Here is a 19,156-nt window from a genome sequence, read left to right as displayed (position 1 = left end):
ATAAGTATTTTTGCTGAACAGAGAACGCATCCTGAATAAAGACGTGAATGTTTTTGGTTTGCTTTTCCATAGCGAACAGAGGGTTGAGCGCTCTCTGACTGATCAGAGGCACCTCTCCATCGGCCTCCTTCCTCTCTACCCTCATTCTGCAACAGACCCTGTACCCCAACAGCCCCTCGCTGCTCATGTTTAACCCTTGGTACCGTGAGCTGAGGCTGCCCGCGTGTGCACGAGATGAAAGGCTTATGACTGTAACCTGACCGCCATACCTGCACGCTTCCTGCACCCGGGCTGGGGAGGTCCTCATCGGGCTTTATCTTGGAGCGCTTGTTGTGCATTGGATCTCCAGTGCTGCTCACTGCAGATTCGCTTGTGGGTTTATTCTGCTGCAGGCAAGGTTGTTGTGGTTTTTTTTTTTCCCCCAAAAGAAGACAAAATTAGACTGTGATAAATATGTAGCTCCAAACAAAAATATGCAGCATCTGCTCAGCAACTTTATTTGGAGAAGCTACACTGTTAATTATATTGGATATGCAATTACATTGTGCTTCAATTACATAGCATTAACTTGTGGAAGAGCTGCATTACTCAACCTTGTAATGGAGCAGGAAGGGAACAGGAAGGAGGGCATTTGGTATAATTCCTTATTACAAACCAATGCTGTTTTTGTCAGGCCAGGGAAGGGTAGGAAGAACTCAATTTTCCACATAACGATGACTTCAGAAAGGCAATTTTGAAAAACAAAATCACTGTGCAGTAGTTTGAATCAACACAAGAAAAAGATGTATTTTTTCACACTCGGAGGAAAGGTTTTGCACTTTACATCTGCACCCAAGATCTCAGCTTTTTTACTACGTTTCCCATTATAATGGTGGATACAAGAAAAAACGAACACTGGTGTGAGACTCTCAGCTGAAAAATCCTAGATGAAGCCCTGGATTCTCCCAAGTCAATAGCAAAACTACTGCTGACATAAACAGGCCAGAATCTTGTTTTTCTCTTGCTGTGCTAGACTGAACACCATTATCTACACTGCAAATGGATCTTGTAGGAATCCTGAGATCTTTTAGAGATATCTGAACTTGCATGGACCCCACAAAAAATCAATATGCTTCCTACAGCAGTATGTCCTGCTTCTACATTTGTAAAAGCTAGCCAGGAGATAAACAGCTCCCAGACTGATAAATAACCTATCCCAGGTCATCTGGAAACAAACAGCACTAGTTAATAACAGGCAAACCGCAAACTGTGATAAACTCCACATTATGGGCCCGATTCACTGCTGCCACATCTCCAGTTTTGAGAACACACCTTGTTTTATTGAAATGATTAATTCAAACTCAGTAAGTCAAATTTTGCACATATCAGAGAAAAAAAACTGCAGACCTCTGCATTATCTTTGAGTTCCTCTGTTGCTCGCAGACTGACTCACTTTGAGTTACTCACACCTGTGTCAGGAGGGCAGAATACGACCCTGTGTATATTACGGTCAGCCTGATTTGGAGGTGAAGCTGCTAATCTTTAAAATGTTAGTGTTTTGATGTGGTTTTCTCCTTTTTCTTACTCCTCACCTCTATTAAGTTCCTGTGTGAGAACCAGGAGAGACAGTTTGGAATGAGAAGCTGCTGCAGCACACTGAAATATTTATGAGGACTAAAAAGCACGCTACCAATCAGGAACCACACATACACTCCTGTGATTTATAATAAAGGGACTGCAAACGCTGTAGCTGCAAGAAAACTGTTATCGAAGGGTCCTTGTGACAGTGGTGATTAATTGCCATCGAGACAATGTCATTTGTTTCATTTATTTCATTTTTAAATTAATGGGGCGCAAAGGTTTCTTTTGCTGTCTCTCACCTGTGTGGACTCAGAAGGTCCAGAGCTGACCTGGACAGGGTTCAGGACACTGGGGATGCCGGGGATAGGTCTCTGGGTAGGAAAAGTTGGAGCAGGATGGATGAGTGGAGGGCTGTGTCCAAAGGCTGAACCTAGGGTTTGCTGACGACTTATAATTTGCTGATGCATTTGCTGGAGGGATACTGGTGTAGGAGGGTATGTGAAACTCAGAGCAGGGCTGAATTTTGGAGAAAACAGAGGGAAGAGGAAGGAAAAAGATGAGGGTCATTACAGTGTGGAACCTTTAAAATATACTTGATATATTTACATTAATTGAAGTCAGGTCCGTCCCTCCCTCCCCCTCGCATCTTTCTTCATGCCCCAAAGGATGATAAATCCTGGTTTTAAATCCAGAGTTGGCCTGGATTTACTAGTGAGTGCAAAAATGATACCATAACAAAACATAACATTTTTTCCTAACATTTACCAGGAAACCACAGAAAGCTGACCGAAATAAAATTCAGAAAAACTGAAATAAAAGACAAGCAGTTCAATAACAGCTATTTATTGCAATAACAAACTTTATATAAAGAAAAAGAATGGGTGCCTGCATGCTTTATAGTACTTTTATTGATAATGCAGTTCCCCTATGTTCGCGTGTATGAAGCAGTTCCTTTAATCTTGGCTCATGCTACGCTCTTTCATATGTCTCTAGATCTTATTACAAGAGGAGAGAAAATCAATTGGTTAAATGTGTTCTGAACACCATGCTTGTCATATCACTCATTTGTTTGCAAAGATGGAAAGCTCAGTTCATCCAGAATGTCACCTAAAGAATTTCCATCAGTGCCGTTTGGTTACAGAAACTGATGGATTAACCTTTCCCCTCTGAAATTGGTGATCAATGAGTTTCAATGTAGAAATATTCCAATGGGAAAGCACTTCTCCTTCTTCCAGTTAAACAACATTAAATGTCTATTAAAGCCCATTATGCATGTTAATACCTGTCATCACTTCATTACTTCACCGTATTTCCCAGACTACAGTGACTTTGGAGGAAATTACACTGCCATCTAAGGACCTATTTTGTGGGTAGTGCCAAAGCATTCTTTGTGTCACACTCGAGAAATAAATGGTGTGGAACTAAATCTTCACACACAGGAATATGAGATTCTCCTGTAAACATTTGCCAATAACATACAATCATATAAGGAAAAAAAAAAAGAAAAAAATGTAGCATTTTTTCCTTAAAATACCACCAACCAACCACAGTTCGAAAGAGTCATACAAATTTAAAACATTAGGTCTTAAAAGAAAGAGGTGCAAGCATAATACCTTTTAAGAAGCGAGGCTTCTTCTAATGTCAAAAGGGTATATTTAATCCAAATTTACAGTCTGGAGTCTTAATTGCTGTTGCTGTTAAGTGCATTAACTGAAAATACTGCGATACAAAAGGAACTAAAATCATTTCAACCATTTTAAGTAATAATTCTACAGAAATTCTGTGTTCATTAATCTGACTATACATTTTGTCTGTTTGACTACAATCCGTAAAGAGACAGCTTCAATGTGATTACATTACTATTATTCCTGGTGAGAACTCTGCATTACAATAGTTTGCCCATTTAGGACAGAATATCATTAAGAATACCCTGGGAGAATTTTACTGGTCTTTGAGGAACTCTCTTTTCATTTTGCATTGTATTCTTTTTAATAAAGGGAAGCAGAAACATAGTGAAAACAGTAATTGTTCACAGCAAGAGTTAGGGAGAAATCAGTAATAATATTCAGTTATTGCAGCTCTATAGTCCCTGCTAGTGTTCCTGTAAGCAACCATGAATGATTACAGCACGACTTAGCTAAGGTAGCCACTATGGATGATTGATAGGACATTAATCAAAAGATGCATATCAGGCTCAGAATTTGTTCACAAGCTTTCTTCTAATAGCTGATTTCATGTTCACTGAGCTCTATGCCAGTTTGTTCAATTTATTCTTCAGTGTACAAGCCATTCATCAAAGAACACAATGATTTAACACCCCTTTTCCTTTTTAGTGAACAAACATTACTAAGTGTATCTACTCTGGTCTGTTCATTAAAAAACATACAATTACAATGTCATACGTGAGGCTAAAACAATGCCTCCTTACTATACCTGGGTATTTTTTGCTTCTATATATACACTGTGAGTTCATCTCCTGTACTTCAAACACTAGACGGCACCATCCTGAAGATGCTATCAAATTCACCAAGATCAACAAATGCAACATACAAACAATTTGGATGAAGTATTTTATTTCTCTGGTTAATGCCTATGACATCTTCACCCACCAGCTGAATCAGTTTAAAAGAAAAAAAAAAAATAAGTGGACTGATTGCATTGGGAGCTCCAAGTACCTAGCACCCTTGGAAATACAGCATGGTTAAATTTTTTTTTTCCTTTCCAGGTGTTTATGCATGTACAACAATACCTAGCTTTGCAAATCCAGGTTCAAGACTTTGGCAACATTCTTCAGATCCCCTACATGGTAAAAAGACAAACTTACGATTCAGTCACAAGACATGACTGACTTAAGACCTCAGCTCAGAGATGTAGATCCTGCCCATCACTGCTCTGTGACTACAGTTACATGAGCACCTACATCTAACATTAATTTTTTAACCTATCCAAAGTAAAAATGCAGCAGATGCCTTCCAAACAGTGCAGGAGGGGGAGGAGGGAACTGCTGTGATCGGAATATATTTTTACCTCAGTAGGAGGCTGTTAAGGTGCCAGTGACTAGAGACTCAGGAAGCTGGATGCTGAAGAGGAATCTCTGGCCTCAAGCAGGAAACAGACTGTAGAAGCCCCAAGACATATATGTACAACCTGCACTTAATACAGCTCACTTATATTTACTGGAGTTTGGCAATATTCTTCACTCAGACCCTCCGAAGATGGAAAAAGACTGCTGTGTCAATGGGGTATTTTTGGTAAGCATCTCTCCTTCACATTCTTTACTCCATTTAGAGCAACACAAAAAGTGATGATACCTCCCCAATGGCAAAATGCCTTTCTAACTAAAGGACAAAAGCAGCTCTGCTTTAACAAATACAGAAGCTAGTTTCTCTGGCCTGCAGTGACACACCTTACACCAGTACAGTGCAAGTGCTTAAACGTTAAATAAGTATATTTGCTATTCTCCTCCCTATGTAAATAAAAATGGCTTCCATCAAAAGGACAGATTTTATCTCATAGAGATGTCCTCTTTACCTACATCTGCTTTAATGCCATACGAGCCTCCAGAGGAGGAGGCTAAGCCAGGCATTGCCAACTTTTGTCCAACTTGCAAGTGACCAAATTTGTAGGATACAGCTGAGGAGACGCACATCATCTTAGCTAGTGGCTCCTACTGGAGAACAACAACACCAGCAGCAGATGCATTAAGAAAAAGCTGGACAGATGTGCTAAGGAAAGGAGGAATCCTTATTTCTTTAGTATCTTTCTTTTGCCTTGTGCTCAGCAGCAAGCGTTGAGTCTGAGGTACTAGGATTTTCCTATGGAGCCTGGCAACCTGCACTTCATTCCCTCCAAACTTCAAACATCTCAGGCTGAAATGAAAAGGAGATGGTGAGGGAACAGAGGAATAGCTAGCACAGCTAAGGGGAGTACTCAGAAATGGTGACAACAGTTCAGCCACCACGGTGATTTCTTAAATAGTTCAAATAGCTGCCTTCAAATAATTCTCTCCAGCTGTTTCTACAGAGCTCTTCATAAGGCAAGATGACCTGGCTGGGTTTAACGTCACTCGCATGCAAGATGCTGTCACAGGGCAGCCTAGATGATTTTTCTGATCTGAAAAGATCAGAAGGATCTGAAGAGAACAGCAGGTGGCAGGCCTTTCTCTGCCTTTCAGAAACCATTCAGGCTGCTCAACAATAAAGTTGATGTTGTGGGCCAAAAAGAAGAAAAAGAAATCAAAGCTCGCAACGTTGCTAACATGGAACACTCTGTTGGGAAGGGGAGACCTGGATTCCTGCCCTCCTTCCCAAAGTTTTTAACATACTTTGTTCAATAACTCTTGAATATAGGATGTGTGAAGAATCCCCGTAGCCCAGAGTCCCCTCAGATTCCTCTGCCTTGACCAGCAGCTGTATGCCTTCTTGCTGGCCCCACCAAACTCGCATTGCTTTCTAGCCAGGAGGCCAGCATCAGCAGGAAGGGTGGGCAGCCAATCCAGCCATGTCTGCTTAGAAATGTGCATCAAGATGGCACTGCTGTCACTCAGTAGCTGGCTAAAATTCATGCCCAGAGGTGGTCAACAAGACCTGAAAGTAATCATTTTGAGAATCCAGAACCACTAAAACCAACAACCACGTTTTCCAAAAGTGATGAGTGGTTTCAGAGGCCTCGATTTGTATCATGTTTCTTTTGAGATACCTTAAAGGGGCTGCATTTCACACAAAGGGTACTCAACACTTCCAAAATCCAGATGCCAGAAGAACGCAAGATGCCTGCCCCAAACGTTCACATTTTCCAAAACACCAGTCACTTCCAAAAAATCTTGGATTCACAGAAGTCTAAGTGAGTTATGAATATCTTTTTTCCATCTACCTACTAAGAAATGAAAATCTACGCCACTGGAGGGAATCTGATTTGTATTTCTGTTACAGACTTTTTTTTTTAAACAAAGTAGAAAAGGCAAAAAAGAAAAAGATGAATGCATATAAGACCACTAATAAACTACATGCAGGTTACCTTTTTAGTTTTTCAGTTTTATGGGGGATAAAGGTTAGAAAAAACATGTAATACTTCTGTTTAAGCATTCAATAACTCATATACACTGACAGAAAAGCCCATCAGTGATATCATTTATTTTTCCATACTGTGGGCTTCTGTGTCTGTCAGTCTGTCTCTCTCTCTTTCTCTTCTCCTCCTCTGCGAAGTCTCAAGCTCCCTTCATCGGAGGTAAAGCAGGGCAGTGAACTACATTGCAATTACATGAGCACATCAAATTTTAAGGAACAGACTTCAAGAAGAAGAAAAACAGACATTATAATCAAAACCAAACTTTGTGGCTACTTTGTGGCTGTCCTACTAACAAGGTCATCCAGTTTCTGGTCACAGCTGCGGAATTTACCGCAAAACAGCTGTGAATTCAAGTCAGGAAAAATTCCTTCTTTCCTATACATTGCATAGGTGCGCCTAAGGAGACAGGCTGACACAAAAATACTGAGGAAATCCCAATTTTGTGAATACTGTGAGGATAGTTTCATTATATCACGATAGTTTTCTTTTCTTCACAAAAACTCTGAAGATACTTTCCTTGTATCACAAAACCTATGCAGTTTTGCAAGATCCGATGCGTGTAAGTCTTGGAACAGTAACCAAGTGTTTTTCCCCTTTCTGGTTCTGCTTTGCAAGATTTTAGGAAAAGAGCTTTTCAAGCGTGTAAACCAGGGGACATTCAATGAAAACCATAGGTGAACAACTTAAAAGACATTGAAAAAAGCATTGGTGGACTTCTGCAACAGCTGCCATAGAAGGCAGACAGAGCCAGCAGGTTCATGTGGGACTAGACAAGTCCAAAGACAACAGGTCCATAAGGAAATACTAAAAGGAACAAGCGAGGGCATATGCTTTGGGATTGCTCATCTAATGATCATTGATCACCTTTCCCTTCACAGTCTCTTCCTTTCTTTCCTCTTTTGCATATTTGAAATTATTACTGTACCCTCTTCCTGTCCAGTCTTCTCATCTTTAATCTGGACAAACTAGGTCAAGTCTATTTTAACTCATCAGTATAATTTTTCAGACCTCTGATCATTTTCCCTGTCTTTCCTTGTAGTCCTCCCCCAACTGTCTAACATCTTTCTTGAAACAAAACGTACGGAACTGGTCACAGCACAGGAACATCTGTCATGGTGAGGCACACTGGCTCCATCTACACTACTATGCAGGACAAGGCTTCAGGCCCTTTGGCTTGAAGGGTGTGCATTCACAGCCCATGTTCGCTCCGTGAAGGAGGGTGCACCTTGCACTGCAAGGGGGCACACGGGCCCTTCCCAACTTTTGGAAAAGCCTTGGCACTCCCAGATCACTCTGTAGCTTCCATCATTTGTTCTTGCCATCAGTGACTGACACTAGGCAGACCAAAGTCCCTCCAAAACAGACCCCAGGTCATGAAGGGACAGGTAATTTGTAGGTGGTCTGGCTTTACGTTCAATAAAGCTGATCATCAGGTATTAGGATAACACCATGGCTTCTTTTAGCTCATGCTCAAGTAGGTACAGATGTCATACTTTGTTTTACTTTCCCTTAAGAGTTGCATGAAGCCTGTGGGCAAGTGAAACTGAGAAACCAGGGTGCAGAAACCCACTAACAATCGTTGAATGAATACCTGGATGCACTGAATTCAATGGAGTTTCTATCCTTTCCTTATACCGAGCCAGGATTTCACCTTTAGTTTTTGATTTGGATTTTCAAAGTCCTTATTTATTGTTTAGGAATGTTGATAAGGAGCAAACAAGCACCTTTCCCATTTTCCAAATGTACCCAGCTACTCTTCAGGAAAGCAACCCTAAGAACTCTTAAATACTTCTGAAGAGAGATTGACTTCAGCAAGTCCTTAAGTGCTATCCTAAAACCTGGGTCCTACAGACATTGCAATCTTAACTGAAGTAAGTCATAATACATGTCATAATTAACAGTGACCAAACACTGCTTTTCACATGCTCCGATGCTCTTTTTTTATTACAGTGATGTAAGAAACCACTTCAGTTATCCCATGGTAAATGACACATAGGAGCCACTGTCCAAAACATGGAACACGTAAGTAAGGGTGGCTGGGAGTTGAGCAATGGGTGCTGAGGGGGGTCTGCATAAGCTGACTTCATACACAGAAGTTTACATATAGATTTTGATGGAACTATGCATATATGTAATATACAGCCAGGAACATTGCACAGTCAGATGTAGAAAACTGTGGACAATCAGCAGGAAAGACTCGTAGTCTGACCCCAACAGAGATGTAGAAGAGAGAAAGCCAATGAGTTCTCCTTGGACAGGACCTGGAAGAGAAGCAGCAGCCAGCAACAACATGAAGAACACTGTCTCCTGTTGTTTGAGTTGGCAGAATCAGGAATTTGTGTACATTCTTTGTAAACAAACAGGAGTGAATGAGAAGAAGTTTCCAACTCTGTCTTCTATTTCTCCTCCTGATGGAAACAACCTGCAAGAGTGACTGTTGACAAATTGCTCAGGTCACAGGAGTGACAATGCACTCAGCAACCTCGCAGCCCTGAAGAGATTTGTGACATTCTCACTGCTTCGAGTATCTTAGATGCAAAATGAAAACCAAATGGCATTACAGGAAGGGAGACTATAAAAATGCACTTCTGATTGGAGCATTTTACCCACAATATATGTAACATTTTTAGTAATATGAAAGAAGAGTTTTGCTTTAAATCCTGTTCTTTTCCCTCTACTTCCTAACTGACAACTGAGCTTTGAGTAGACAATGCAGACAAGTCATCGGCTGCTTTTATGGCTTGTCACTTAAGTACAGGGGAAAACAATATCAAACTGTGACTATGAAACCAGACATGTGGTCTGATCTTAAAGGCAGGTATGAGACTTGAAATCCTTTGAAATAATTTTTCAAGACTGACTAGGTTTCACAAATATCCCTCTGCATTTGTAATGTTGACACATTTCATTAAAAATCACTAACTTAGAGACAAGTCATCTAACCGAATTTGTAAAAAGACGTATCCTGCATCTAATACAGGATAGCATATATTATACTATTTTTTTTTTTAGTTTTCATCAGATAATAGTCATCGTTTTACAATTGTATTTAACTCACATGCATCATTGCCTCTTTTTTCACTTTTCTATTACCAGTTTAAAATTAACAGAGTGGTTTGTACTTTCTCTTCAGCTTACCATATTATCTATTCTGTTTTATCTACTAGGCTAGGTGAAATTTTTCTTCATGAATACATTGCCATATGCTGGAGTAAAATGGAATAGTTTCACTGAGAGGAACAGAGCCACACTGATTAACCTTATGTGCTCAGACAGCACTGACAGCTTTGTCCTTCTCACTGGGATATTCGTCTTCAGGTATCCTTAGTATCCTAACTGGACTTTGTATTAACAGTGCCTTGTGGAATTCATCTGTGCTCCCTCCATGCAAGCTCATGGCACTTCTGATAAACATCATTTTGAATTAAATTCACGGCTAAGTATTTTTGGGTTTCTAAAACTGGTAGCATTAATTACATTGAAAGTGCTAATTCATACTTGCTTTTAGGACCTGAAAATGATGTAATGAAGTGTTAAACTCCAGCACACTTCTCTTAGCTCCAGAACTTTCCTGGAATTAATAATGCACTGGGTCCAATAACTTTAAACTCTTTGAGTAACACTGAACCAGTCTGGAGCAAGTTGCTTCAAATTGACTTTTAATCACAAGATCTGTGACATACACGTTTACATACATACATACATAATCACACTTGTATATATGCGTATCTGTACATGTAAATGTGCATGCAACATGCGCCCGCATAGTATACATTCTTTATGTTGCTTGACTTCTTACATGATACACTTTCTGAAGGCAGAAATCTTGCCATTTGTATGTATTTGTGGTGAAAAACATCCACCACTTTCTAATGCAAGATGCAGGTGATCTGCAAAATAATCTCCCTGAATGTGACCATCCTATAAGCTATGTGAGCTTTCTATATGAGGCTAGCTGCAGAATTACATTTCAACAGAGCCTGAATTAGATGCAACTTTCTGTAATACTGACAAATTTCATTTTTATTCACTTTGTAGTACTTCTCAGCCATTCACGCTTCCTGAAAGAGAGTGTAAAATGAAGCTATTATGGCACGATAGAGCATTATATTCCCTTCTTTAGATTAACCATACACAGTACAAGACCATGGAGAATAAAGCCCTGTGCTGCACGTATGTGACATGTCCAGTTATAACAGGACCTGTTTCAGTGGGGTTTACACCTGGTCTGAATTTGACTCAGTCTGAACTGCAATTAAGCCTTCATTTACAACATATTACATGCAATTAACTAGAGACCTTTTAATGCAAGAAAAGCTTTCACTCAAAGTTAGCTTTGCATCTCACTTTGGCAGATCCCAGTAAGAGTGATAATAAAACAGCAAAGCACCTGTAATGCTCACATAATTAACACACTTTTTATACTGTACATCCTATCATAAGGAGCTTCTTGCAAAACATCGCTGAATATATTGCATTCTTCCTGTTCTACTCTAAACATGTCCTTTTTCAGAGTCATTTCATTAAGCAGCATTTGATTGTGTCCTTTTACACAAATTACATAAATATATAAACTTAAAGCTCAAGGTAAGAATTAAGCAATTGTATTTTAGTAAAAGTTAGATACAAATTCTCAGATAGTGTCTTCTGGTTTTCAGTGCAATTGTCAGCAATCTGGGCATGGAGTCAGCCAATGAAAAAATGAATTCTGCATATATGACAAAATTATTTTGAGTAGCATGGTGAAGAGCTAAGAGGTTATCTTTAGAGCCATGTATGCTAGTTGAATGAGCAATACTGATAGTAAGATGTATATCAATACTGAAGGGGAGTCTGAACTACTCATACGCTGGTTCTAAATTAGCTGACCCAACTCACGAGAAGCGCTTGCTTGTGTCAATGCAGAATTCAATGGAGGAATGAAAATTTGATCAACGTGAAGCTATGGCAAAAACATGTTAAGACAAATGGAAACACAACACACCAGCATTTGAATTGCTGGTCCTCTTCTGGAATATTATTGCATGTAGTAGAGGAAGACTGTTTCAGACAGTATCGGCAGAAATGACAATGCAAGAACTCTCTAAAGAGCAGACTGAAAACAACCACTTGCCTCAGAAAGATGAATAAGAGGAGACATAATAAGAATATATAAAATATTGAATAAAGAAGGAAGACTGAGAACATGAGGGCTCCCTGTCTTATAACTATGAGACATTCTGTTAAATTCAAAACCTGGATAATTTAAACCTGATAAAAGGATACTCTTTGCTTTTTTCATACAGTGCATAATTAGACTGTTGAGGTCTCTGCTAGAGATACTTTCACTTTTCTCTGTGATAACCTTATACCTTCATTTGTATATCTTGACTCTGTTTTTATTTTTCTCTTTGCTTTTCTCTGTGTGTTTGCCAAGGGAAACTGGAGAAATTAATACATGGTCACTTGTCTCTAGATATAAAGCACTTCAGAGAGGAGGGCACTGACTAATTATACAACAAACGCTCTATACAAGGAGCTTATATGAGAATAGGAAGTCATTGAGAATCCAATACCTGCTTGCAGAAGCACTGACTCTTGTCTTCCTCACTGATGTTAATCCACTGCTGCCTAAACTCACCCTACAAACCTGGCTATCTTTTTCTAGCACTCTTTGTGAAAGTATCCTCACCCCCATTCCCTGATGCTCAGCTTCAGATCAGCCCAAAGCAAACTGATGTGAGCCAGAACAGCCAGGATCTGGCTGTAATTAACCACACTATGTTAATTGCTCCTTTCTGTTCTGATGACATCAGGGAAGCAGGGGCAGAGCTTGGGGTGGGGCGAAAAAAATGCTGCTGTGCTTTCTCAGTTTCTTTTAAACCTTGGAAGAGTGCCCAAAGGGCTCCTGTGCTCACATGAAACTGAATTTTAACATGTTATAAGATGGCTAAGGTGTATTCTCAGTTACATCTGCCAACCAAAGAAAGTCTCTTCTAGTAGGTGGAACTACTCCTGATTTAAACACCTTGTAGCTGACAGGGAATTCGGCTCGTTTTCTGAAAACTGACTTTGAAAATTTGGTATTGTAGGGCTGCTAAGGGACTAGAAAAATACAGAGGCTCTGAATTTCAGATCACATAGAACATGAAGTCCCAACCTCCTGTGTTTATTAAAGACCAGCTAATCTTTTGTAAAGGTTTGGAATCGGTACTCTTAATATCATGGGAAGTGATTACCCCCTCTATACTCTCTCTAGGCCATGCTGCCTCTCAAAAAGAAGTGCTAGTGAAGTGCAAAGTCTAATAATTGTCACAGGTAGAAGATATAACATTAAGTACATCCTGACAAAAGATTAATAGCAGGGGTGCTGCACTGCAGGACTGAGGCAGGTAACCAAATGAGTAAATGTCAAATGAAGGATTATCCTCATTTGATGCTATTTCATATGCCTCCTTGCTGCATAATCTCTCCCAGCTGAAACCTAAACCAGGTGTTTTCAAATGCACAAAGTAGAAGCTCTACCTGGTGCGCTAAAGGAGATCCACTATTAGCTGTCAGCAGGAGCAACATCTTCTTTTCAAGTATTCAGCCAGTACTCAGGATACAGCATTACGCTGCCAGCTGACAATGACAAAGTGCCCGCCAAGTCAAGTCCTATCTGGATTGTGCTAAACTACTATTATTTATTATTCAAACTGCAGTAGTATCCATGTCAAGGACCAGAGCCCTTCTGTGCTTGGCTCTGTAAAAACAGAGCCCAAAACGTGGCTCCTTTCATTTGATTTAATCCTCAACATCCCACAGTGCTCATACAGAGGGTCCTATACTGAAAAGCTGTGTGAAGCACAGGATGTAATCTTTCAGCCAGAGGATGTACTTTTGTTAGTCAATGCAAAGACCACTCAGGTCCTGGAGACACTTTCTTAACACAAGTAGCACCTTTGCAAAAATAGGTTAAAAGAGCTTTGAGCCGACAAAATCAAACATGCCAGAACTAAAACTGCCCATACTCTCATGTGCTCACTCATTAGCCTTTAATTATATGACCATGCACCCCTTTTCTTCCCTGTAGGGTTCATACCTCATTCAGTGCACAAGATGCACAATAGTTTTCAGTAAGAGAATCTCTGGTATTTTTCTTCTTCTTGCCAAGAATATTGCTCATGGGCCTTCTTTCCACTGTATTTAAACCTTTGGTGAATACATAATTACTGATACCCTCCTGAGCTTCTCTACTGCACTCATCACTGTACAGTCTAAGTGCTTCACAAAACATTAATGCTTTCAACCTCCCTCTGAGGTGAAGGGGAAGGACTCTTGTTTTGCATAGGCATGTGAATCAAAGAAAGACAAAGGTAAAAAGTGCCACTCATTGCGGTTGCCCAATTTCAGACTTGAAGACCTGATCCCCTGGGTTAGTTAACATGGCACAGCACATGAAACGTTCAAAACAGCTGTCAGTAGCTTCAGGCCATGGCTGTGCAGAATTAAGAGTGGTAGGCTGGGCTTCCAGAAGAGAAACTGTATGAGCCTCGTGGTCACTTCTGTCTAGTTCAGTTTGCCCACCATCAGGCTGGGACTGTGGAGCAAGGTCCGCTTTCCAGGCAGCAACCGACCAGGTAAGAGGTTCCCTCCTCCTGTACAGCTGTGTGGGACAGGTGAGGCAGGGTTCTGTGGCTCTGATCCAAAGAGGATGTGCAGCCTGTGCACTGAAGCAAGCAGGGGCCCTGTGAAAAAATACTGAGCAACCCTGCAATTAAAGATGGTATCAAAGCACAATCACAAGGGGGCAGTACCTTCATTCTCCTTAATGACCAGCTTCTGCATGCTTGATTTTGCAGGTTTTTTCTCTCTTCTAGTGAAATCTTATGTGGTGTTCTATGTAAGTATTTTGTCTCAGCTTGCTGAACCTGGACAGTTCCTGGTCTGACTCCTGTCTCCTCTGAAGACTGCTTTCTTTTTTCACAAGGCTGTTATGGCTGGGCAGACAGCTTAGCCTCCACAAGCTTCCCAAGGAGGTACCAGATTAACCAGAGCTGCAGCTGCAGGGAAAGGTCTTCCTTCCTCTCTGTGGGCCCTGGACTAGAACAAGCTGAATGCTTAGTCTATGTAACACATGCTAATAGAAACTTCTTAAGGGCTTATCACTTGGCTGAATGGGACAATTTCTCAAGAACAGCAAAAATCTTATCTATAGCATCTAAGCAACACCCCTGGCAAATTTTAGCTTCTCAGTGAAAAGGTAGCAAGAGGGCTTTTAGTTTGCACAGGAAAGTCTCTTCTTCCCTAACTTCATTCTGACAAATGAATAACTTTGCTGACCCTTTTTGGAAATACCCACTGTTAGATAGGTATCTGCCATGAAAAATGCTGCCCAGTGTAAACTATTTGGGCTAAGTTAAAAGTGACTGGAAACAAGATGTAAAAGTAGAAGGATTGTGTAATGTTAATGCGACTGATATTGCCTAAAATACAAATCCTTCCTGTCTCGCAATTCCATCTAGTGGCCTGCTGAACTGTAGCGTTTTCTTGCAGGAACTCCTAGGAGATTTACCTGCAAGATTCCAGAAGCTGGGTTTTTACACTAGGAAAAGTTTTTTCTATGCTTTGATCACTGTTGCACACAGGATATTAAACAGGATGAACCTACAGTTTGATTCAGTACAGCAGTTCTTGTGTTGAATTCATTATTTACAAGACAGTGAGTTGGAATAAATTAAGTTTTACTGATAGTCTCGTTGCTGTTTAGTCTTGGAATTTATTAAAGCAATGAAATATGGCTCAGGTTTAATACCTAACATCACTGTTTATTTTGGTGCAACTCTTCTATAGACAGGTTCAGACGGGGGAACGTAAAGGGCACCAACAAAGGTGAGTTGCAAAGCTGGAAAAAGAGCCAGCTCTCTCCCTTTCCCTCCTTTCCACCAGGAAGAATGGAGAGGTACGTTTCCAACTTTTCATATTGAACAGGCATACTCTTATCAAAAAGAAAAAGATTATTAATTCAAAATGGTGTGAAATTTTGGACTATGCATGCCTGGAAGGTATGACCAGGAAGTGCTGAAAGCTTTGGTCAGCCATAGGCTCAGTCACACAAGCCTCGCTCTCTTCAGTGACATCAGTTCACAAGACTCACTGTTCTACTCCTTAGCATTCTTACTCAGTCTCTGCCCATAACACACCAGTTCCACAACTGTCTTCAACAAAACTATTGCCCTGACTCCAGCTTTGCAGGGACGGCCCTTAGGTTTGTGATTCTATCTGTCAAAAACACACACCAACCATTTCCAGCTGTGGAAGAAGAGGAAAAGGAGGGAAGACTTACTCCACTGGAGAGACTACGCCAACTTTCATGCGCTATTTGCTTTGCCTAAGTTACAAGCAATAGAAAAGGAGATTAGTAACTGAAGTGCCATCCCATCTTAATGACAGTGGGGATAGTACACCTCCACATAGTACATGTATTTAACAGATGTGGTCCAAGACTGCTGCCAGCTATTGACATAAATCATATTCCACATTATGGAGCTTCGTAATTGGGTCTGTGGTTGCACAGATTGCAGACTTGTATTGCAGAGCTATGATATCATACCTGTGAAACACTGTACAGCTATTCAAGTATATCAGAGCTACAGCACAACTATTTAAAATAAATGCTTAAAAAAACCCAACGGCACTTACACTAATACCAAATATTTACAGTTCTGTCACTTTCAAAGTTTGGCAGGCTTATGGTTTCTAACACACCAGTTGCATGCCCCATTTTCTCCAATAGTGCATATCCCTATAGCCAGCTTTTGAAGTTCTAAGTGTGTCATTTTTGCTGGAGAGGCATGTTTGAGCCTCGCCAAACATGGGTCTTTTAGATCTCAAGAAATTGCTGTAGGGACTTGCTCCTTTGCCTCATTGAAAATTGAAGGTGGAGGCTGCTTTTAAGCCAGAGACCAGTAGCATTCTTTGTTTGAGTGCCATAATGCAAACCCAGTATTTTCTGAGACTTTGGAGGGGTGGGGGATTTTTTTTTTAATACTGAAGGAGCTTCTCCCAGTTAACATATAGCAACATCACAAATACAAGAATGTTCTTCAGTTGCATTTCCATTTTTTCCTGCTGCTTCTCTTCATTTTCTTCCACTCCCTTTTTCTGATGTTCTTGGTTTTGCTCCCCCTCCCTGTGCTCAGTTTGCTACCCTTTCCTGTACAACTTCTGCCCACTTCTTCCCTTGCTACTCTGGTCTTCTGCCACCAGAACAACCATTTCTGGCTGTTTTCTTGCATGTGTAAGTGAAGTGACCAAGTGAAAATCACAACATTTCTAATGATACTGGATGACAACAGTACTTTCTTGGTATAAAAAAAAAAAAAAGAAAGATAATTTAGCCACAAAAAGTCTAATCTTTCAATATACCTTGGAGATGAATACCAAGAAGTTCTAGCCAAACATTTTAATTGAACAGTACCACATGTCTGTGATTTATTCTCTGATGATTGTAATGTAGGAACATTTCACTGTCCATTATATCTATAGCCAGAAGAACCTGAGTGAGTTAAGTCACAATCCTATCCTACAGCTTCCTCCCTTAAAGCAGATTCCTGAGCACACATACACACACCGTTACTGCTGGTCAGATGGAGTATTACCTGCACTGAACAATAATACACCAAAAAGTCCCTTGTGGTTACCTTTCTGAGCAACAACAACAAAGTATTTTGAACTTTAAATTACGCTGCAGTGAACATACATTACAGAAACTGCAAAATACACATATTCACAAAACAAAACAGTTACTTAAACATGTGAGCATACATTCACATTTGCGTGTGTGTGTATGACACATAAATGAGAATATACAATACAGGTAGAAAATGCTATTCTTACCTTATTGCACTTGCAGATAAGTGGCCATAAGAACCACTGGCTGAGGAACTGCTACGAGAATTATTGAGAATTGTGACCAAGGAATTTGGAGATGTCCGTATCATGGTCTGAAGGTCAAAGCTGTGATCAGATAGGGGGGAAATGGACAACGTACGCTTTCGGCTTGGTCTAGCTGACAACCTCGGACTCGGAAACCTGGCGCCTGTTATGTAAACACAAATAATTATCCACCAGGGTACATAATAGCATTTATTTGTTATCAGTGATGGGTAGAGGGAGTCTCAAGACACCAACAAACTGTGACAAGCCCACTCTCTCCACTTGTGATCTACTGGCTATGATTGAGGAAAATTAGGAAGAAAAATCTATCTTCCTGTGGCTTACCTCAGGGGAGCTCTGTTTATTAATGTGCAAGCAAAATGATAAATTGCTAAACAAAAGGAAAAGACTTTTATGAGTTATCCCTCTCATTTCTGGTGATTTATGAATCTGATGGCTTCTTAGACATTCACATCATTAATTCAACCATGAGCAATGAGACAGTGGTTCAGATCTGGGCTACCAGCAAACCCAAACTCGCATCACTTTAATACACACAGTCAAAGCTAAACTTGTAAAATACAGTGTAGAAATAAAGAGGCAGTTTTTCCTTTATTGACTGTAATTCTGCCTCATTGATACCTGATGCAAAAGTAAAAATCAGGACCAAAAAAACACTATAAAGGCCAGCTCTATCAGCAGACGTCAAATTGACATTCACAGCATTAGACTGAGAAACAGTAGGCTTTATTTGAATTTGTCCAGGATCCCATGACATTCTTGTGCTGGGGTGTACAGGGGCCTACAATTGCTAAATTTCTTTTAAAATAGAGATTAAGCTTTTCAAAGCAGCAAAGAGAAGGCAACCATACAGATACCATTTAAATAAATACATATTACAATTCTAAATTTTCTGTGCTGCTCTGAAAATCACTACCTCTGGTTTATTTTACCATGTCATCCCAACTCTCTGCAGTCCTGATGAAAGATATATCACCTTAAATTTCCTCCCTTTATTTAATTATTTTCAATCTCAGTTGAGATCGAGGAGAGAATTAGCTAACTCACTGTGTACTGAACTATTTCCTTTATCAGTACTGCCTCTTTTACCTCTTTAATCCCTTGAACCTGCAATAAAGGTCTAAATCCTAACAATCCTGACAGCCAGGGTCTTGGGTTTGATGCCTACTTTACAGCTACTTCTCCCAGAGTCCCTGACATTCTCTATAGCTTGCTAATAATTCACAGTCGGCCTCAAGCCTCTATTATAGGTCTGCCTTTCTTAATTCTTGCTCACATCTTGGTGCCCAGGACCATTTTTCAGCAGGGTATTTAAACTTACATACCTAGCATTAACCAGGAGAAAAGCCCAACTGACTCCACTTGGACTGAAGGACAGAACTGGATTAGAATCTGCCATTACATTTTCCTTACACACCTGAGTTGGTTGCCCTTCTTTCTGTGCATGCTTTCCAAGATTTTCATCTGGTATTAAAAGCTGCCATTTTATTGCTACTGTGTCTGTGATCAGATCTCCATCTACAGTCCATCTCCTTATCTGTGCTAAGATTTGCCTCAACTAGCCAACGTGTGTCAATTCTTTTTGGCATCTGGCTAATACAGAGTTTTT

At 40.2% G+C, this 19,156-nt stretch overlaps 1 protein-coding gene across 4 annotated transcripts in view; it reads right to left on the bottom strand.

Moving 5' to 3' along the window:
- Nucleotides 1-19,156, bottom strand: part of GLI3 (GLI family zinc finger 3) — a 216,120-nt gene that overhangs the window by 42,753 nt on the left and 154,211 nt on the right. For 3 of the 4 annotated variants that reach the window (XM_054814362.1, XM_054814363.1, XM_054814365.1), the window contains 3 exons: nucleotides 17,488-17,689; nucleotides 1,860-2,076; nucleotides 270-386 (listed from right to left, as the gene is read on the bottom strand). In XM_054814362.1, the coding sequence (XP_054670337.1) occupies nucleotides 270-386; nucleotides 1,860-2,076; nucleotides 17,488-17,689 (536 nt within the window). The remainder of the gene's footprint in view (nucleotides 1-269; nucleotides 387-1,859; nucleotides 2,077-17,487; nucleotides 17,690-19,156) is intronic. The other variant, XM_054814364.1, reaches the window with a different exon arrangement.

Source organism: Grus americana, chromosome 2 (genome assembly GCF_028858705.1).
Source record: "Grus americana isolate bGruAme1 chromosome 2, bGruAme1.mat, whole genome shotgun sequence".
Classification (NCBI taxonomy): Eukaryota; Metazoa; Chordata; class Aves; order Gruiformes; family Gruidae; genus Grus; species Grus americana.
This window is presented reverse-complemented; position numbering and strand designations above follow the sequence as displayed.